Genomic DNA, 22,528 nt, shown 5'->3' on the forward strand with positions numbered 1-22,528 from the left:
TTATCATTATGCCTGGTGCTAGTTAAGAAGAGAATTGGTGCTTGTTCTATTGTTTGTGTCTTTGGTGCCATAATCATGGTATCTTGGTAATGTACTCCCAGCTTTAAAAATATTGTGAACAGAGCAAAAGCTCTACAGTAGTGTGTCATTCCCAACTGGAGCTCCCATACCTTGCTTTACCTAATATGGTCTCTGTATTGGAGAACCTGAGAAAGGAGTTTTTGGTTTACATTGTGTAGGCATATTTGAGATCTGTAGAATGGTTTGCTCTTAGAAGGAAGAGCAATTTAATTTTTTGTTCTTGCCCGCCCCCTCCCATGGAATAGTTTCTTCTTCCCTGTATGTATATACCATGATTCCCATCTCACATGTGAGTTCACATTCCAAATATTAAATAATGTCAACTACATGTTTTACAGCAGCCCACACAGCAGAGGAGTGCCCCTGACATCTCCTTCACCATTGATGCAAATAAACAGCAAAGGCAGCTGATTGCAGAGCTAGAGAACAAGAACAGGTAAGGCTACACAGACCTTTCATGCATTCCTAGTTTCCAACAGACAAAGCCAGATAGGCATCGCTTCTCCCTCCCTTCTTCCATCTCCTAAGGCACACTGTGGCTTCTAAGGAAAGAGAGGTCCGAAGTCAGGATTGACAGCAGCCAACCAAGCTTCTGAATGACAGAAACCAGAAGAGTGGCCTTTGCTTTGAGATGTTCTTTATAGAACATGTGTACTGCCTTTCCTCCATCACACCTCAGAAATCCTCTAAAGTGGGCACAATGGCCGCTACTACATGTCATATAGTTAACATTAAAAAGCAATGCATCCTGTCCCCCTCTCTCCCCAATGGCAACATTCTCTGCTTTATCACTGTAGTCCAGGTTGAGGGAGTTGGGGTCAACATTGTGTAGAAGATGAGGTGTTCATTGGATATGTTAAGAAATTTGGCCATGAAACACAAAATAAAGAAGTACAGGTAAAAATCAAATAATCTTTGAGAAAGGTAATAACTTCCCAGAGTAAATCCAAGGGGCTGAGATGAAGGGTGAAAATAAAAATATCAATATTGAAAACTGTCCATAAGGCTAAAAATGAAGATCTGTGGTGGGGCATGTGGTAAAATGTCTTCATGTTTCTGATAGAGTAATCAGCTAACTAAACACACAGAGTGCATCTTCCCAGGGCTGGGTAGTGCTGGTGAGAGCACTAAGTCCGTGATGAATAGAAGTCCACGTGACTAAGTCCAGGGTGAATAGATGGTGCCAGAGACAGCATAACATAACCAGTAGATGAGTAGACAAAACAGTAACGACTGGTGGAGTGTTCTGGAAATTCCATCAAAGAGCTTCTACCCTTCCCTTTACTTTCCACAGATTTCCCAATGACAATCTTAACACATCCAGGCTTCACTAAAGGACCCCTTTTCGTTTATTCTCTTGCTTCTTCCGCATATCTGTCTGATACAAAGAGAAAATGGGCAGTTGGGAGTGAGAATGACGGGTAGAGTAGAATGTCCAGCTCAAGACTGAGGTCTGCAGCATCAGGAGGATGTGTCAGACCTGGCCTGACCCACACATGTCAGGCTCCATGCTGTGCCCCTTACAGTCAGAGGGGAACAAAGTCTGCACCTACTGACCCATAAATATTTCCTCTAGGCTGCTCCACTCACCTGCCCTTTCACCCCTCCAGAACCCCTTCAGTTTGTGGCCCAATCTCTTCCTCCCCAGTTACATCTGCCTTCATCTGGGGCTTGTCCTGGTTTTACAATCAGCAGGAAGTGCTGGGAATGTTTTAATTACATAGGCTGTGCCATGGCACCATTTTACTGCTGGTTTCTGGATGGTTTTGTATTGTGCACCCCTAAGCTCAAGCTTATAAACCTGGGGGAGGAGGCAGGAAAGGAACGGGAGGGGAGGGAAGGGGAGGGAACAGGACAGGGGGGATGGAAGGAAAGAGAAGGAGAGGAGGAGAAGAGAAGAGAGTTGTGAGGTGGGGAAGGGGAGGAGAGAGCTCTATCCTGCTCTTGGGCATGAATGATTCCTAGCGTTCCCTGCCCCACCCCAGAGGAGCAGCTCATCCATGGTGAACTCAGCCCTCTTAAACCAGCAGACCCAACCAGTACCTAGTCCTGCACATGCAGGCAGGCACTCTCTGTGGCACAACTCAGATCTCGGTAGCCTCAGAATCCTGAAGAAGGAGGGGAAACAAGGTAGCAGCAGGTGGACCTGCACTCTCTGTAACCACAGTGGCTCCCTCTCCTCTTTATATGGAAGGTGAGTTTCCATGAGATATTCCTTTAAAGAAACTTTCTACCCCAAAGCACCAGGGGAAAAGCCACTGATATAGTCCAACCTTCTCACCATACCCAGGCCTCCTGATTCTCAAATTATTATTCAAAGCTATAACCACCCTGTTGTGTTATAGAATTCCAGACTGATCTTTGCTATCTATACTTTGGTACCCCGTTACCCGACTTAGACAAGTCTAACACTCCCTCTAAAAGAAATGTACATTAGCCTAATTTATTATTTCTTATACATGTGCATTGTGTTATTGTATTGCTCTATAAAATGGACAATTTTGTGTCAATTTAAACTTTTGAAAGCTAGGAAGCTGCCTCACCCTTGAACTTGCTCATCAGGCTTAGTCTCCTTTCTCGGTGTTTGTGCTCGCTTACCGGCACTCGGGTAGTTTGCTAAGTAGAAAGCTGACACTTCCATTTCCCCCCAAGAGTGTATAACTAATAATCCTAGTTAATGGCTTTAAATCTACTTTCATATAATTTGCCTTGCACAGTTGCACGCCACTGATGGCCACCCTAATACTCATCCATGTGCAGGGTAGACCAGCATCAATAACAGACTGACATATCCCATTGCCTGGCAGAGGTTCCACCAATAGCACTCTATGTCACAGGCTCAATTACAATAAATCTTTTTTAAGAGCCTTTCCTTGTAAGGCTGCCTTCTTTGCAATCCATTGTTAAAACTGAAGATGTAAAGTAAAGAAAAAAATTAAAAATTGTGACTTTTGGATTTGTCTGATAATTTCAGCAAGAAAGCTTTTTCTCAGTAAGAGATTAAGGATATTTATTTTTGTTAATTATGCATCATTTAAACTTTCTTCTCTCTCTCTAAGCACCTTTCATTTGGTATTGATGGGTCTCTGGTGGTGTCAGAGTGTGATCATAAATAATAGGAGATACCAAACAGTTGCCTCGACAATATTGGATGTGTTTCCACAGCAACACATGACTTACTGGGGAGAGGATAGGTCCTGGGGAAAACACACAGCAATGCACTGCACAGCCTGCATAGTTTGTTTGGAAGTGCTAGAGAGAGGTGAGAGCCTTCCCTTCACCCATCCTACCACTGATAGGCAAAACTACACAGCTACAGGGCATCCCCAGATGAAGAAGGTCAGCTGTGCTCTTAAATACAAGACCACCCACTTTGACTGTTCTGCTGGCCTGGGGCATCCATATGTCAGTGTCTTGGGAGGCCACTGACTCCAGTTCTTTCCTTCCCTCTCTCCCAAGAGAAATCTTACAAGAGATTCAGAGACTTCGGGTAGAACATGAGCAAGCTTCCCAGCCCACACCAGAGAAAGCTCAGCAGAACCCAACCTTGCTGGCAGAACTCCGGCTCCTCAGGTAAGAGAAAGACCCAAATTAACCCGGGGAACACAAATGTTTAAGATCTGGATTTTTGGTTTTTTTTTAAGTGCATCTTGTGGGAGGGCCTGTATGCAGGCAGTCAGGTACATATGTATCTGGGCATACATGTAGGAGCCTGAGGTTAGCTGTCATCTGCCGACATTCCCAGAATCCCTCACTCAGCCAGAGCTCACTGTTGTGGCTAGTGTACCTAGCCAGCTTACTCTAAGGATCCCCTGCATCTGCCTGAAGACTATTAAGGTTATCAGGGGAGCACTGTGCTTATCTGACATTCATGTAAGAGTTAGAGATGTGAAATCTGGCTCTCTGAGCCATCCCCAGCTGCAGTGTTTGAGCTCTTTAGCACAGTCTGGCAGCAGCTAGCCAGCACACAGTCCTGACACACCACCATAGCTGCTCATCTTTGTTTTTCAATAAAACACACTTCATCACTGACATTTGAACAATTTTGAGAGACTCTGGTTTTTACCAGACACTGGGAAAAAGACAAAATGTTCCTTAGATCAAAAGCAATATATCTTCGTGAAACAAAAAAGTTTCACTTGACTGTTTTTACTTATTTACACTATCAAAATGGGTGCTCGTTAAAAGCAAACACATAAGCAGCTATATAAACATCAGGGTTGCTAAATTGGAAGATTTATATATAGCTCACAAAACAGAGTCTGATTTTTCTCTAAATCGTATCTTCAAGAGTCATGCTATGTGGTACAGGCCTAGAATTCCAGGCAATAAAGATATGCTGAGACAAGAAGATCATGAGTTCAAGACTAGCCTAAGTAACATAATAGGACGTTGTCTAAATGTTTTTTAAAAGTATCATAGCTAGCTCATTGGTACAGTCCTTACACAGAACATGTGAGAGGTTGGGTCTGATGCCCTGTACTGCCTTTAAAATAGAGGTCGCACCTCTGTGTTCCTTTATTAGTGGGAAACCTAGTCTTGTCTAATCAATCACCTTAGGATAACTGAGTTGGAAGGAACTAGGAAAAGTCAGGACTACTCTCTTGGGTGTCAGTGCCATCTCAGGTAGAAGTCTAAAGGAGTCTGCTTTGGATGAGGGCTGCAGTTGTCCCCAGTACTTCTTGCTGCACGATGTAGGTATTATTGTAGGTTCCTCCTAGGAAACTGTCTTAGCACCATGTCTTGGATGTGGCAAGGATTCAGGTCTTGGATGTGGCAAGGATGGAGCAAATAAGAGAGAAGTCGATTCCCTCAGTGAGGAGCACATTGATGTTTCACAGGCAGCTTTAACTGTGGAGAAGCACATGTCCCCATCCTTTGGTTTATGTGCTGAGTCTGCCTGCCGTGTGAGTATAGGTGTATCTTCATAGAAACCCGGCAGAGTTAAAGCCTCTTGTCTTCCTCCAGAGACTAAACTCAGTCAGTTCCTCCTGCTCTTGTGATGAAGTCCATGTTGTGTGCCTTCATGCATGTTTCTCGGGGTTCCATCCAAGCTCAGCTCCTCAGACCCATGAAGACTAGAGGAGCCCTGCAACCCACCTGGCCCAGGCCACAGGCTCTTTCTCTCCCATACTTAAGACTAGAGCAGACCCATCAAAGGCTTGACTGTAAAGGAGATGAGCAGAACTTTCAGATGCTGCTTAATGTAGAGCAGCTGCCTTATACACTTGAATATAATCAATAATTATTTAACTTAGTTATTAATAGCATAATGACTTAAGTAACGGAAACAGGAATTCTTCCAAAGAATTTCTTCCAGATACCTCTATGGTTTCTCTTCCGTCTCCAGTGAGACACTACAAGTCCTTGCACATCCAACTACACTGTTTCCTAGAAGGGAGGGGATGGGTAGAAGAGAACAGTGGTGGTGATTTTTACAATCTTCATCTGATGCTTTAAAAGCGAATGACTGCACGATGGTCTTTTGCCAGATTGTGTCATGAAGATCCTCCACCATCTAAAGTTCAAAGTTAAACCTAATGTTCAAAGACATTAAGCTGAATTCGGCAACATGGGAACCAGATGGTCATTTGGTCTGCCAGGATCAGAGTAGCACCTTGTGTCTACCTGAAGCACCCTTTCCATCTCTTCTACTGGTCATAGTCTTACAGGAGAGATTTGGGAGAAGAATTCTCACACGCATTTTTGATGGCTCTCCTGTTCAGCTCTTACTTCTCAGAGTGTTCTGTTCCAGCTGGAGGATAGACTAGGGGGACGGCGGGATGAGCCTGGGGTCACTGAGAATGTTGTTCTAAATATTTCTCCATTTCTGATGGAGCCATCATGGGACAGGGACAGTTCTTACCACCCTCCTGTGCCTCAAATTTGGACATCCCATGACCTCTGCTGAGCACAAGCCCTTCTTCCTAAAGAATCAGAATCAGCAATCACTTCTTTACTATTGGCACTCCCTGGTGCCCAGTGGCTTATTTTCTCTCTACCTCTGTATTCTATATATTATTTTTCTGCAGGAAAAATTGTCCTCTCTAGAAGGATACTTCTCTAAATATTTGTGTCAAATGCCACACATGTCAGATACCCCTTCTTGCTCTGTGCTAAGCATTTCCAGAGTTCAGAGATTCCATAGATACACTGAACTCAGATTTGAGTAAATAAAACCCTGGAATTCTGTTTAGGGTTTTGTTATTTGAGACTTTCATGAGGGCTCTAAAACAGTGAGCTCTTACAGAGTCACTGTGGACATACTTGGCAGAAATGAGTGGCAGCCATGGGAGTCCTTACCATGCTTTTCCTACTCCACCCTTCCTGAATCTTATCTTGAGAAAACAAGGAATTATTGGGCTTGCTTTAACAAATACTCAATTTCATTTTTATCTTAAAATCTCTATGGCCTTTTTCAATGACTGTGTTTCACTTTCTACTTAAGCCACAAGGAACCTGAAAGCCACATTTGCAGAGCTTCCTCTGTGCCCATCTCCTGACACTTAGTGGGTGATAAGCTGCGTGTGTGCTCTACCACTGAACACAATAGCAAACCTGGGAGAAAGGCTCTCTTATGCTCCTTATATAAATGTGGAAACTGAGATTCACTAAAGTGAAATAAATGTGGGAGACATCATGACACTAGATCATTAAGTATGCATACATATGCTTCTAAGACAAACATTTTCTTTTATAACTGTGGTCCAATCTCAAATTCAAGAAGTTACTGTGGAAGTGTTATTATGCCACATGTAATTCATATAATGATGTTATTGGTCTAATACTATCATAAAAGTACATAGATTCTTACATATAGGCATTGAATTAAAAATAATCTAACAGAACTTCAGGATAAAAGGCATTCATTTAGAGATGCCTACACTTAGCAGAGGGAAAGCAAAGTTGTTCTTTAGTCCTTGTGTTTGACTGCCTTGGACGTGAAGAGCACACCACCGATTAGTAACTGTGCTTTCACTTGGTAACTGCTGCTCTAAAGAGTTGGAGAGAAGGCTGAACCGAGGCATTATGAATTACATTAATAAAGTTTAGTGCCATGTTTTTAAGATTACTTTTATAATATGAATGTACAATAAAGTTGACTTACGTTGGCTAGGCTTCACTTTTTCTAAGGTTTTAAATACCTCTCTAAGTATGGCTTACCTGCAATAGTAAACTTCTTCGCTGACCTTCTCAATGAACTCCTGTGGCTAAAAATCACAGAAACAGCATGAGGTGAAACCTAAGAATAAATCAGAAATATTAGCAACCCTTGTCCCAAGTCCTGCTGAAAATGTCCAGAGGCGACTGTGCTGATAAAACAGTCATGGTGTTTGTCACTGAGAGATACTTTGGAATGAGATGAAACATACAAATTAGAAAGATTCTGCCCAAGAGGCAGAAAGCAAAATAAGCTGCTGAAAACCTATAACATATGGGATGCTTCCCTTCCTCTGGATTCAGAAAGAAGAACTATCTAAAGGGTCAATCACAAGTGCTAATACACACACACACACACACACACACACACAGCTAGAGAAATGGCTCAGCAGTTAAAAGCAATGACTGCTCATCCAAAAGACTCATGCTCAATTCTCAGTACTCACATCATGGCTCATAACCATCTGTAACTCCAGATCTGTAACTCAGTTCCAGCAGATCTGAGGGCCTCTTCTGGCTTCTGAGGCATCAGGCATAAACATGGAGGGCAGACACATGTGCAGGCAAGACACCTATCTACTTAAAGTACAAATGTAAATAGGAAAAGAATATGGGCATGTGTGTTATTATTATGTGTGAACCAAAGGCTGTGATATTTATAAGTTTTACATTTTCAAGTCACTGTGAAGAATAGAGTCTATATAAAAAAACATATTTTAAAATGTTTGATTTATGTTCCTAACCTGTCCCCTTATAAACAAATATCTTTCAGCTGAGTAAGTCACAGCCTAACTCACTGTGATATCACTTACTGTCAGTTTTTATTTCACAGACCCTACTATAAGTTAACTTAGTATGTTGTCTGTACCATTGAGACATATGCATGTATACATTAATGCATGTCACTAAGGAATCCAATCATTTTTAAAATATAAACTCTGATATTCCAATCCAAGCTAAAGACACCGTTGAAGTCAAGGGGAATATATATGTGTGAGTGTGCGTGTGTGTGTGTGCATGTGTGTGTGTGTGTGTGTGTGTGTGTGTGTGTCATCAGAAGGGTACCAATTGCACACATGCTAGAACAGATGTTAAATTGCTTCCCTATGTCAGATTTCCAAAGGCCATGGAAAACTGCACGCAAATTTATAGGAATGACTTTGGATTTGGAAGATTTGCAGTGCCAGTCCTTTTCAGTAACTTTGGGTTTTTATTTGATATTTGAAGTCAAGAGTATAGACCAAAGCTGGCCAAACCATAAACAAAGTGTGGTAAACCTGGTATTAATATATGACATTATTTTGTTACTTGATGTTTATGGTTTTATATTTCTTAATTTTATTTAGTTTTGTTATTTTGCACATATGGGTATTTGCCTGTGTATGTGTATGTGTTCTACATGCTTATGGTGTTCACAGAAGTCAAAAGGGAATATTGGATCCCCTAGAGCTGGAGTTTCACATGGTTTTAAGCCAGCCTGTGGGTGCTGGGAGTTGAACCCAGGTCCTCTGGAAGTACAACAAGTGCTTTTATCACTGACCCAACTCTCGGGTGATTTTATTTGCCACACCGGGAACTGAGCGTAAGATCTTGAGTTTGATAGGCAAGTGCCTTACCACTAAGCCCAAGGCCTTCTTTAGTTCTCGCCTTGAGATGGACGGGCTCTTGCCCACTGGACAAGTGATTATCCAGGCTACCCTTGGACCCACAGGATAGCCCAGGCAGCCTTGAGTTTATAGTCCCCTGTCTCAAGCGCCAGGTAGCTGAGCTGCCAGGCCCTCACCCCTCAGCCTAGCCAACACTCCTTTTCCTGCCGTTTCGTCTCTTTCCCCTCTAGTGCCTCTCAATGTCAACAGAAGTGACAGAGTGCAGATGGCTTTCCTTTCTGCTGACAGTGTAATAGAAAGTCTGTAAAACAAAAACAAGCTTTATTCATCGTAGAGAACACACATGTGGGAACTTAGCTATCCTGACTTCACTCTGTAAAACCAAGCCCAAACCAAATACTTCAGATTGGTTATCACCAGTATGGCCATGACTAGCTCTCCTCAGAAGCGGACCAATTGCACACATGCTAGAACAGATGTTAAATTGCTTCCCTATGTCAGATTTCCAAAGGCCATGGAAAACATTGTGTGAATTTATAGTAATTACTTTGGATTTTGAAGATTTGTAGGGCTGACCCTTTTCAGTACTTTTGTGTTTTTGTTTGATTTCTGAAGCCAAGTGTACAGACCAAAGCCAGCCAGACCATAAACAAAACATGAAAATGCCAAAAGGGATTTCTATCCTGCTTAAATGTAGTGTGACTTCTCTCAAACAACAGTACCCCACTCATATTACAATCATTTACCCACTTTAAGACAGTTACCTACCTGGTAACACTATTGAAGTCTAGACATGCACTCTTAGACACGGCACACTACACACCCACAAAATCGGGAAATGGAATTAGCTTGATTTGAATGATTTTCTGGTGTTGGCTTTTTTCTTAGACAGCGAAAGGATGAGCTAGAACAGAGGATGTCTGCTCTCCAGGAGAGCCGGAGAGAGCTGATGGTCCAGTTGGAAGGTCTCATGAAGCTCCTGAAGGTAAGACACCTTAAAGCAGTGTTTCTGACTTACAATTGTGGTGGTTTTTAAATTGTTGGCACATAATTTGCAATGGCTTTTGCAATTGCTGTATGTGACTTTTCTCCCCAAATGGTACAAACACAACTATGGAACTATTTCTTAGGCCTGTGAAAGACTAGCAGTCAATCAATAGTAGTTTTCATTCTCACTCACTTTCTTGAACTGGGCTGCTAAGGACCGCAGGGCAAGTTCTTTGCTTATTTTCAGTCTCTTTATGTCCTTGAAAATTATAAAACTGGATTTGTCTATAAATGCTTTTAATCAGTCTTAACAATTCTAATGAGGTTATACAGAGACTGATGTCTAATTCAGAACATTAAGGAATAGTAACTGATGCGTCTTGGCAATAATAGTAAATATGTTATTGCATTCATGCGGCTTCAACAAACCACATGACTTCCTTGGGTCTCAAGTACGGATTGTAAATGGGATATTTCCTCTTTCTTCTAAGGAAAAAGTATTAAATGACCAAAGTCCTGTTGAGGGCAATGTTTTTCCATCGGAAGTAGCAATCTCTTTTAATGAGTATATACTGAATTACTTTCCAAGTTAGCAGCAGATGGACACATGGCCACTCCATCCTGTAGTACTGCCGTGCTCCATGTTCTTCTGGCCTGAAAGAAATAAGTGGGAACCAGTATAAACAGGAACTCATGTGCCAAAGGCAACAGCTGGAACTTCTGCGAGGATACCCCCGAGGAAATGTCCCTATGCATTCACTGTGAGACAGGAAGTTCAGACCAGTTTTCAGTCCCTGAATTTCCCTCAACACCAGGCGTTTGTGGTTTCTCTGCTGCCCTTTCTATTTACTTTCTCTTTCCTTTCCTACTCCCTTCCTGCCTTCCTTTCTCTTTCTTCCTTTCTTCCTTTCTTCCTTTCTTCCTTCCTTCCTTTCTTTCTTTCTTTCTTTCTTTCTTTCTTTCTTTCTTTCTTTCTTTCTTTCTTTCTTTCAGCTCCTTTTAGCAACAATGTTGTGAAGCTTTCTGCTCCAGAAACTACTTGCAACATTTCTTTCTTTTGTTTTCTTTGCTTTGTTTTATAACTCAGCCAACATTTTGGCCATCAGTCCTGTGTTTAATAATCCATTTGGGAAATGTTTTATTGTTACTCAACAAAGTTTACTTTCCAGTGTGTTACACACAGGAAGTATAGAACTGGGGGTTGGGTTGACTGGTACTGTGGTAAGACTAGATCAATAGTGACCTGCTGCTGTTTCTAGCCTATTGTCTCATTTGATGCAACAGAAAATCTCTTTTCTGCTTCCCTTTGAAAACACATCAGATATAAAGATCTGAGCCCATCTTGCCCTTCCCCGAATGGCAGGAAATTTTGAAAAATCTCTCTGCTGCTGTTTGTATGGTCCTTCCACAGTAGTGCTGAGGTAGGAGTCTACTGGTCAGCAGCCACCATGGGATTAAGCCTGCCCAGCTGAACCCAGACTTTGTACCAAGACATACTAATACTAGGATAGACAGATCAGACACAGAGGAAAGGAATGGGTCTGTTGTCTCAAATACCTAAATAGGCTTGGAACTGAAGTGAAGGTTTGGCAGAGGCCAGGAGAGGTGTTTGAAGCCAAGTTAATACCTCCCGTCTCTTCCTTCACTGTGTACGTGCTCTGGTTGGAACCCTGGGTAATCTAATTGTTATTGATTCGATCTTTCTGTAGGAAGAAGAACTGAAACAGGGAGTAAGTTATGTCCCCTACTGCAGGTCTTAACTAACAGTGGAGGGCTGCTGTCCTGCTGACCTTCTCATTGCTTTGGCCTCTAATGTATGTTCCTGCTTCAGTTTGGAAAGAAAAAAAAAACATACTAATTTGCTTCCATTTCAATGTAGTGCTTGAATTGAGATTTATAAAATTCAGCGTTCTGTTACAACTGTCACTACTACTGACGGCAACAAATGAAGAGCGGTTTTGTGTTGAGAAGGGAGAACAACTTGTGATTCCTTGGGAAGGTTTTGTTCAGATCCTCGAGGGTGTTAAGTTTCAAATTCATGTTATGCTCTTTGAGGTTATTGTCGGGACCCTTCTCTTGATAGAAGGTCAGTCATTAGAGCTCCTCAAAGGTCAATGTTGTTGCCCAAGCTGCAGCCCCACAAGAGCAAACCTCCACACTGTGAACATTCAGTTCGGCTTCCATTTCTCTGAAAAGGCATAGAAACTCTTCTCATAAGGATCGGGTAATAAATCCCCTGCCATCACATAACATAAGCTATGTCACCCATCCTGTGCTCATAGATGTGTTCAATCCTGGTAAGACTGTGCTCGGTAGCTGACTGTCCACTTCACACCTCTTTAGTTCCCTCCAAAGCTGTTGGTTAACAAGATCCTATGAAGAATAGGCAACTTTCTTCCCTTCCATTCTTCCTGAGGACCTTTCTGCTCTGTGATTTTATAGGTCCTATTCACACCTATTTTTCTGGAGATAGGGGCATCATGACCATTGGGCTGGGTCATACTCTGAAGCCCTGTTTGACCTTGTAGTCAGGTTCCGAAGCAAGCAGAAGGAACCGTACACCGAGAGAAGTCAAACCAAACTAGAGCAAAAGAAAAGCAGCTTGAGCACCCTGTGCAAAGTGTATGATGATGTTTCCTAGCTCCGTTATTTAAAGATTTCACATTATACCCATGGTGAATTAGAAACTTGAACCTGTTCAATCTCAACAGTTCTGTTAACTCTTCTGTATGCTCTTTTCTATTTTCCATTCTGTGTGTTTGTGTGTAACAGAGAATGTTTGCAAAACACTGGAAACTTTTTAACTCTTCATTCCCAAGGTCTGTAAAAAAAATAAATAAATAAGAAAAGAAACATGTTAAGCCAATCTGTAACTCAGACAATAAAGACGATGTGCGGCATTATTTTGTATATTATGAAAAAATTCCTTTACTGAACTGACGCCAAATTTTCACCAGGGATGACTCCCTTGTCTTAAAGATGCACTGTATTTGTAGCCTCTACCGTTGTCCATCCCTGCATCCCTGGGGTGTGGCTGCTGGACTTAGATCATGGCAGAGTGTATCCCTTGATAACTCTTTGCAAACAGACTTTGCCCCGCCTCTTATTTTGCATGCATATAGAAACAGACAAGCTGCTCTAATCTAAGCTCCCTCCTCCCTCTGGGCAGAGAGGGCAATTGTCTTGCCTTAAAATTCATTTCCTTGGGGACCCCTTCCCTCCTTTTCCCAAGTATATTCTGGAAGGCTTTTATGCATTCATAGAGCCAGGCTGTGGGAGTGCCCTTTAAGTTGAACTTTGTCACGTCCCTTTCTATCCCTTTCCTGTGCAGCTCCTCCCAGCCTCTGCATGTTGAAGGGTCACCACAGTAAGGGCTGTAGCATGGATAGAAGCCATCTGCCAGAGACCTAAATGTAGGTTACACATTCATTCTCTCTTATCTCCTTGGTTTCTACTCAAGCTTCTCTTTAAACCAACCTGAGGTCAAGGGCACTTACACCACAACTTATAAACAGCAGCTACACAAAACTGGAATAGAAGACAGAGAAACTGAGGAAGAGAAAATGGAACTGTATCCCCTAAGGGGACAAGGGTATTCTGAACACTTAAACAGCAAAACAAAAGAGGGAAATGCAATCCAGGGTTTTATCAGCATAGAAATACCACTGCATGGAAGCTCAGAATATCTTCCACATTAGGCACTAAAACAAGCCTTCATTCAGATCATTATAGAAAAGTACCGAACAATATAATAGAAAAATGCAGTGGTGGATTGCAAGTGGCCATGGCTTATACTGATCTTTAGTCAAAACTAAAGCCAGGACCCCATCAAATCCAGCCCCATTGAGATAGTTCTATGAGAAAATGAACAAATTCCTTCCAAATCTCTTTCTCATGGTTGAACATGATCTAAGGAGAGAATTTAGAGGTCTTAGACTGGCCTTTACTTCTAAATTCTGTTTTATGAGCCTTTCTCCTTCAGGAAAATTCTCTTTGTAAAAATCAAACTTAAAATACCCCATACCACAAATCATGCTTGATTTAATAACCTCTACTTGTTTTATCATAAATCTGTGTGGTTCAATGTAGTGTTTTATTATGCTGGCATCTATAATCTCTACATATACTGTTTCTTGTTATAGGTAATGCATGAAATTATCCCCCTTGAGGAGAGAACATGAATTTTAAAAATATAGTGCCTGTAATATAATATGATTATGGTATCACAAGCAATAAATTGTGTTTTTTACAAAACTTGAATCAAAGTTATCCTACCCTCTTTCTTCCTTGTGTACCCTTAAGATTTATTGAAGGAGCCATAAAATGAGCACTCATAAAAAAATACCTTTAAGAGCAAAAGCAGCTGGGCTGTAGTTGCAGTAACGATATGTTCTAGAGTTTCTGGTACGTTCCCAGTTCCAACTGTTATAGTTAGGTCCAAGTATTTTAACTTTGAGTTAGCAAAATAAAGCCTTAGTAATTTTCTTTGTGAGATTACACTAGCTGAGCGTGAATCCCAGAGGCCCCTGTTCTAGCTCACACCTTTAAGATGTTGAGAGAGTAAACTAATTCCTGATCATTCTTTTCGAACATTCTGGTAGTATATACCTCACAAGGTTACTGTGGTTATTTTAGATGATAGTGGATGTGAAAATTCTATCTGGATATCAAATATCTGCACAAATATGAGTTCAGTCATATATAAATTTTGGAACACACACATTCACTTCTTTTTTTTTTTTCCTGTCAGTTAACTAATAGAATCTCAGTCTGGGAAAGAATTGCAAACCTGACTTTCATTTTGTTTGCTTATAATTGCTTTTAACAGTCAAAAAATACAATTATTATGCTTTAGAAGTTACAAAAACATCTAGTAAGATTATTTTGCTGCTGTTGACATCAGTTATAGCCCTAGATATACTAATGTCTACAGTGTTTGCTGTCAACACATTCCTGAGTAAACTTAAAAGATGGTGCAGTGGATGACTAAGAATGGCAATGGCCTGTATGTTGTACAACACCCCAGAGCCTGGAGGCTCAACATAGACATTGCATAAAAGAGATTATTGGTGTGCAGTACTTCATAGTCAGGAATCAGAATCAGAAATCTTTCTCTGAGTTTACCACAAGGATTGATTTGAAAACTACTATATCTTAAACCTTAGAATCAAACTGGTCCCTATTTATTTAGGAGCAGAGTCTAGCATCATTCAAAATCTCATCTCTTGCTCTCATTTAAATGCAATACAGAATATGAATAGGCCACAAGGAGCCAGTTTTCTAGCCTCGCTTTCACCTTCCATTATTAGCTTTCCTCATCCAGCCTGTGGGCTTTCTACAGAGTTGATAACTCCTCCATAGAAAGGGGAGGGCAGGAATTTACCTTGAGATGATATCTGCATATAGAAATGAGAATCTAGTATTCCAAAATACATAAAGTACTTGATCAGACAATACACACACACACACACACATAAAATCTCATTTTTTAAAGTGGTGTGATTGATTCTAGGAGAGGAAAAATAAATGATTCTCTGCTCAAAACAAGTGGACAGTGAGCCTTTGATTCCACAGGGCATCTATTCTGAAGGCCCCCAAGCCTTTGGCTTTCCTTTTAGTGTTCTCATTTTAAGCTCATGGAACCTGGTACTGGCTTCAGCACCAATGACCTCTCTGCCATGTCACTGTTGTGCTCACAAGTCTCAAGTCTTGCCGAAGCTTTTCCAAAACTCAGAAACTCCTCTCTCCTCTCCATACTATCACAGGCATCTTTACTGTGCCAACCACTCAAGCAATGCCTCCTTCCTGACCCATCAGAGTCAACTTCGTCCTCTGTCTTCTATTGCATTTTGTACACAGCAATCCTCTAAGAAGCCCAGTAATCAAAATTGTGATGATGATGGTGATGATGATGATGATGATAACAGTAGTGACTTTGTGCAGCCTCATTTTCCCAGGCTGGGAGGTACAACTGAGTCAGGTAGCATGTTCAGCCAGACCTTAGAGGCAGGCTTTACATGTGTGGTAGGTGGATGGGTAGCAAATACTCTCCACCTCTCCAGGATGGGTTCACTCAGCACTCATACATTTGCCCTTTTCCTTAAAGCATTCTTTCTCTCTGGAGCTGAGTAGAAACCAAAATACTTCCTGTAAAAAATGGGAAATGTATGAGTCTCACCAGGCTTTTAAAAAATTGATGTGATGGCAGGTGGAGTGGAGTCAGAGGATGCATGTAGAAATTAATTGTTCATTTAGTCTCCAGGAAGAGAGCTATTTTAAGTTGCCAGCTGTGATATATGTTTTCCTCATCCATAAATCAACCGTCCTTGGGAATGTTGGATCCATATATTGATCTTCATGGACCATTGTCCCTTCAATCTTTCCACCATTTATCATTGAGTAATTTCCAAGGAAGGGTTTTCTCTGGGAATTTGCTGAAACTCATTCTAAAGTTCAAAACAGACAGCCATGCTGGATAGCCAGACTACAGAGAACCTGGGAAAATAAAACTTGATGATCTGTCCCATTGCCAAAGGGCAGCTACCTTTCCTGTCAGCCCTTTAAGAGTGGGACGGAAAAACTATGTTGATTCTTATGTGACAAAAGGGTGCTCTGTAGCAAGTTTCAGAAACTATATTTGGAAGCCTGTATTTAAAAGAAAAACAAAAACAACAACAACAAAAAAGAGTGTGATGAAAGGAACAGCAGAGAAGCCATTTCCTATAGGAAGTCCTAAGTATCGAATTGGGCAGTGTCCTAACAAGAGAAAAGATGGGGCTATGGTTACCAGGCAACCATGTATCCCACTCTAAGAACTCTGGGTAAAAAAAATGAACATGACTTGGGAGGTGCGGGTTGCAAAAAAGATGGAGCTAAATCTTTTTGTTAACCCCAGGATTTCCCACCAAACTTCTTGACATAATCAGACTACTTGAAAGTGTAACCATTAGATATTCATTTGGCTACGACTTGGGCATGACGGCTATTAGCCAGTCACACTTTGATGTCATTTAGATTCAGTCAGAGATTTTTCTTTTAACAGGTAACCACAGCCGGTTACTTTTTCTCTAACAAAGAACCACTCTTGGGATTTTTGGAGACAGGAAACAAAAAAGAAAGACATTGATATTGAAGAACAGGTAATAAGCAGGAAGATAAGGGATTGGTAATGCTTCAGATGTACAAACTCTTAAAAAGAGCCTAGTGCACTATATAGGGCAGGCTCTGGGAGGAAGTGCTATATGGAACAGGCTCTCAGGGTGGGCATGCACTACAGAAGCAGGCTCTGTTGGGGGTGAGGGGAGGGCCATGAAGCCAAAGTACACACCTCCTTACAAATGTCACCAGAGGTAAGAACCCCATAAGGACTGTGTGCTAAAGAACCCGATACAGCGTATGTAAGCAGAACAAAGTGATACATCCCTAGCACAGCCTGTCAAATGCTAGAGTGCAGTCACAACCCCCTATAAAGCAATGGGTGCAGCTATGATGCAGACTTTGATTTTTTTTTCAACTTTTAAAGAGTTACATGGCATAGCTACATCAGTAGTCTCTCATCTTATTGGAGCCAAATTTACATTGAAATGTGTGTCTATTTAGCCATGCTTAGACTTGCAGATAAGAGCTTATAGACCTGACCGCTAAGCTAGCTTCATGTCCCTTCTGCCACACTGGGCACTCACACCTATCCTCAACCAAAGGAAAATATGTTAGCTGGATACCGTGAGGCCTGGAGCACCATGCTGTGCCCATTGTGGGAGCTTCTCAGCCTTTAGTTCCTAAAGTTTCTAAATATAGTAAAGTGTCATTGGAAGCATGCGATCAATGTTGGTCATATCCTGAGGAGACCCCGCACACCTCTGAGAAAGCCTCAGACTTGCAATCTAAACTTCCTAATGCCCTAAGTAGCCTGATGACCTTCCATAGGCCACCTAGCCCCTCTGAGCCTCAGTGTGCTCACCTACTCAATGGGAATAATAATGCCTAATATGAATGTTAAGAACGTTAGAGTCTTTGGGATTAAAGTACTTTTTTCATAAACTGATTTCAAACTTATTCAAATATAGTATTATCTTTTTATTTACTATATTAGGAAAATCAACAATATATGCTAAAATGCTCTATACCCTCTAAAAAATGGAAAGTGAATACAAAAGAAGTCATTTTCTTAGTATGAACTCTCTAACAAAGATCTGGCTTCTCAGAGTTGAATTGATGAGCCATGTTGGACAAACAAAAGGAGCCGATTTCTACCACAGTCTGTCCCACTTCACTTCCTGACCCCAGTAGACACCACCTCCTATGACTGAAGGATTTTGGTAATAAAATAAGAAAAGTCCAGGAGTTCTCCCTAAGCCCTGACTAGGACTGGATTCGCAGAAGAGCGTCCAGCACTAGGTGTCCCCAAGGCACCTGACCAACATCTGTTTCTCTATGATGGACCCTCCACCAGCCATGGTTCATCAAGGGGTCTGTAGCCCCGAGGACTCAAAGTCCTTGGGCTCAGCCACAGGCTCAGCCATTGTTCTCCATCTCCCCAGGGCAACCGTTTTCATTTTCAGATCCCTGGGATCCACAACTGCACACCTAGATTGGTGATACCCACTCCATGGGTCATGAGGAAGAGATCCTCAGGATGTTCATAGAACCTTTGGGGCAGGAGAAAGCTCAGCTGTGTGGTGAGGTTATTCACCGTTGACATGAGACCTGGAGATGCAGGGTTAGCTCAGACACGGGTTTCAAGGACGTGGGGCTGAGCAGCTGTTTTCTGGAAAACCCAGGCCCCTCTTTGAGCAGGCTGAGGAAAGCAGACAAAAGCATCAACACCTAAGTCCTCCTCTCTGAGCCTGGACAGACCATTACAAACAGGTACTGTTACAAGTGTAAGACTGGAATCCAGCCTGTGGGGCAGCACATAAGTTCTATGCTATGCTTTGGTTTGCTTTGTTTCTGTTTCTGGATTTCTTCACTTTATAGATTTGACAGTTACGTATGATGCTGAGCCCTGGAGAGCTAACAGCATGGCACTTTATAGGAACGGTGTGTGTGTCTGTCTGTCTGCGTGTTGTGTGTGCACGGTTGTGTTTGGAGGTGGGGGATATTTAACTGCCAGTAGCCAAACACAAAGCAAATATCTAAATAGAACATTCCAAAGCAGCAATCTTGTGCTGCAGATCTCAGGGTGTGAACAGGTAGACAGTTACTCTCTGGGTTTTTCCGTGGCTGGCCAGAGTCGACAGACTGGGAGGGAACAGGCTCTGAGTGCGTGGCCTGCTACATGTGTGCTACAGAGTCTCCCTGCGTGCTTTACATGCATGCCCTATTGTCTTCCTTTTCTACTAATTATTGAAACCAAGAGTCTGTTTTCAAGGGCTTCATTGAAAGAAAAAAAGGAAGAGAGAGGAAGGAGAGGGGAGGAGAGAAGAGGGGAGGAGAGGAGAGGAGAGGGGAGAAGAGGGGAGGAGAGGAGAGGAGAGGAGAGGAGAGGAGAGGAGAGGAGAGGAGAGGAGAGGAGAGGAGAGGAGAGGAGAGGAGAGGAAGGGAGGGAAGGAAAGAGAGAGACAGAGAGAGAGGGAGAGAGAGAGAGGAAAGAGAGAGAGAGAAAGAAAGAAAGCTTTAAAAAAAATTCAAGGTCTCATGCCAAAGATCATGATGCAGAAATAAAAGTGTTCTGGTGGTTTTCTACTCTGTTTTTTTTTTTTTTCACTCCTTTATAAATCTTGCTAACCTCACTCTTCTGCTAAACTACAGCTTTCTTGTAGGTCTAGAGAAAAAGGTAGTTCAGGAAACAGTAACAAAATGTCAGACGCATTTGCACATCAAAACCTCAGTTAGACATCACATCTTTCCAGTACGGATAATAATTACTTTTTTAAAAAAGACTGACAAGTTTGAGCAAGCACGCGAAGAGAAAGGGGCAGTGCTGGTAGGAATGTAAATTAATGCTACCATTGTAGAAAAGAGTGAGATAGACTTGGCCTGATTCAGCAATCCCACTAGTGAGGGAATTATCCAAGGGAATGAAGTCATTATAGTGAAAGGTATCTACACTCTCAGGCTTATCACAGTTGTGTTCACAGTAGCCAAAGGACCAGAAGTGACCATCAGCCATGAATGGATGAAGAAAATGTAGTGTATGTGTGTGTGTGTGTGTGTGTGTGTGTGTGTTATGTATAAATATGTGTGATATATGTGTGTATTTGTGTGTGTGTGTTTAGTGTGGTTTGTGCATACATGTGTATATGTGTCATGTGTATGTATGTAGTATATGTGTGTGCAGTATATGCATATATTTGGGTGTATATGTATGTGGCATGTGTATATGTGTGTGTGTATATACATATATATATATATATATATGCTGTGTATGTGATATATGTGTGTGTGTGTGATGTACAAATATGTGTGATATATGTGTGTATTTGTGTGTGTGTGTTTAGTGTGGTTTGTGCATACATGTGTATGTGTGTCATGTGTATGTGTGTGGTATATGTGTGTGCAGTATATGCATATATTTGGGTGTATACGTATGTGGTATGTGTATATGTGTATATATATATACATATATATGCTGTGTATATGATATGTGTGTGTGCACACGCGCACACACACACACACATGCACGAGTGTGCATGTTGTGCTGGAATATGATTCAGCTCACTAAAGGAATGGCATCCTCACATTACAACAGCAGGGGTAGATCTGAAGATCACACATTAGATAATAAGGTCTGATAAAAAAAGACAAGTACACTATGTGTGAAATATAAAAAATTGATGCTAAGAGATGGAAAGTAGAAGAGTAGTTACAGATGCTGGGAGAGCAGAACAAAGGGATGCTGGGAAATATTGATGGGTGGATACCAAGATGCAGTTAGATGAGAGTAAGATGCTCTGGCATGCCACTGCATGGTAGGATAGCTACAAATAACCACAGTGTGTTGATCATTCCAAAAGAGACTGAATTTGAGTGACAGACGGCAAGGGTGGGGAGTGCAGGAGAAGGGTTGGAGGCAGAGAGGCAAATAATATAAACATATTAATGAAATTGTTTTTATAAAGCCAGAAGAAAGCATTTTGAAAGTTTTCATCATAAATAAATAACAGACACTTGAGGTAGATACGTTCACCTGGAATTGAACATTGTGTGATGTGTACATATGTAAAATTGTTACATGGGATCTCATTAGTAAATACAGTCTTCATGTATCAGTTTAAATTATTAATGAAGAAAAGAGTGAAAGACACCAAGATTTCTTTTTTCTTCCTCTCCATACAGATCCCTCATTTGCAGACTAATTTCACAATGTAACCTTATCATAGAACAGAGATTAGCAATAAACATCTCAATGCAATTATTTGAGACAATATGAAATACTGTAAGACAAGACCTAAATTGTGTCTAACAATGAGGCCAAAGGAGGTTGAAAGTTAGGGGAGAAATATCTCACACCTGTACTGAATAATCTCAAAGTCTGTATCAAGAACTTTCTCCTTTGTGTTTTATTCTATGTAGGACTCGCTTCAAAGAGAAATATACAACACCTTGAGACTATCTATCTGTTTCACAACATCTTTGGCAAGAACAAAGAGCTCATATTATAACACAATGCTGCACTAGTATTCTTAGACTTCCGTATAAACACGGACTTCAGATTATGTATAATGGCTTCCAAAATTAATCTACACCTTCAACTACATGGATAACTCCCTAAATTAATGGACACCAGCAGCTAGGTTTAGAGTAGTTGCCTTGGTTTCCTAAGATTTGTTCCTGTTTTGGCATGTTCTTGTTACAGTTTTTAACATGGGACCTAAAACTTTAGAGGAGGCCTATGGACTTTTCTTGTGGAAGCAAATTAACGATGTGTCTTGTTTCTGCAGACCCAGGGGGCAGGCTCCCCACGCTCTTCCCCCAGCCACACCATCAGCAGGCCGATCCCCATGCCCATCCGTTCGGCATCTGCCTGTTCCACACCAACGCACACCCCACAGGACTCCCTCACTGGGGTAGGCGGAGATGTGCAAGAGGCGTTTGCACAAAGTAAGTGCTCTCTCCTTTCCTGTGTTCTGCTTGTGCCTGCCAAATAGTTCACCAAGATCCACTGAGCAGCAGGCAACTGAGAGTCATCAGAGTCACATGCGAGCATTCATAGGAGTGTCCAGGGTTTTGTTGGTTGGTTGGTTTGTTTGTTCATCATCTACAAAATTTATACTTGAAAACCACACAATCAAGTTACAAATAAACCTCATGATTTCAGTTTGAAGTTTGTAGTGTGGGGTTGTGCCGCACTCACAGCTGTCCTGAACTGTGTCCTACAGAGAATGGGTTGGACATTCTGCAAGGGTGTCCTATACCTGTGTCGGAGCCTGGCCTGTGCACTTTAGAAAGCCCCTATGGTGCTCTCTCTTGCTTCCCCAGTTCTGTCTTTTTTTAGCTTCTGTTGCCCTGCCCTGCTTTTTAGTAAATCTTGGAAGTCTCGGGGCATAAGAATGCCTTTAAAATGTTTCTCGAAAACATAATTTCAATCCTCCCTGAGATCCTTATTTCATATCATCTTCAAAGTCAACACTCGGATGAAATAATCCCAGCTTTTTAACTTTTAACTGATGGAAGACAACTCATCCATCATCTCACAGATTTCTCATTGAGATGCCCTAAAGAATTGTGCCTTGGCTTCTGTAGTCAGAGCT

General features: G+C 41.6%; 1 protein-coding gene across 8 annotated transcripts in view; it reads left to right on the forward strand.

Moving 5' to 3' along the window:
• The window catches only part of Dtna (dystrobrevin alpha), a 255,229-nt gene that overhangs the window by 216,687 nt on the left and 16,014 nt on the right, over positions 1–22,528 (forward strand). For 4 of the 8 annotated variants that reach the window (XM_085833641.1, XM_029471847.2, XM_085833640.1 and 1 more), the window contains 4 exons: positions 420–517; positions 3,541–3,654; positions 9,738–9,834; positions 21,719–21,878. In XM_085833641.1, coding sequence (XP_085689767.1) covers positions 420–517; positions 3,541–3,654; positions 9,738–9,834; positions 21,719–21,878 — 469 coding nt within the window. Of the gene's footprint in view, positions 1–419; positions 518–3,540; positions 3,655–9,737; positions 9,835–11,545; positions 11,608–21,718; positions 21,879–22,528 lie in introns of those variants that run through there. The other 4 variants (XM_085833644.1, XM_085833643.1, XM_085833645.1 and 1 more) reach the window with 3 other exon arrangements.

The sequence above is a fragment of the Mus caroli genome, unplaced genomic scaffold (genome assembly GCF_978045245.1).
Source record: "Mus caroli unplaced genomic scaffold, Mus_caroli_1 scaffold_19, whole genome shotgun sequence".
In the NCBI taxonomy this organism is placed as follows: Eukaryota; Metazoa; Chordata; class Mammalia; order Rodentia; family Muridae; genus Mus; species Mus caroli.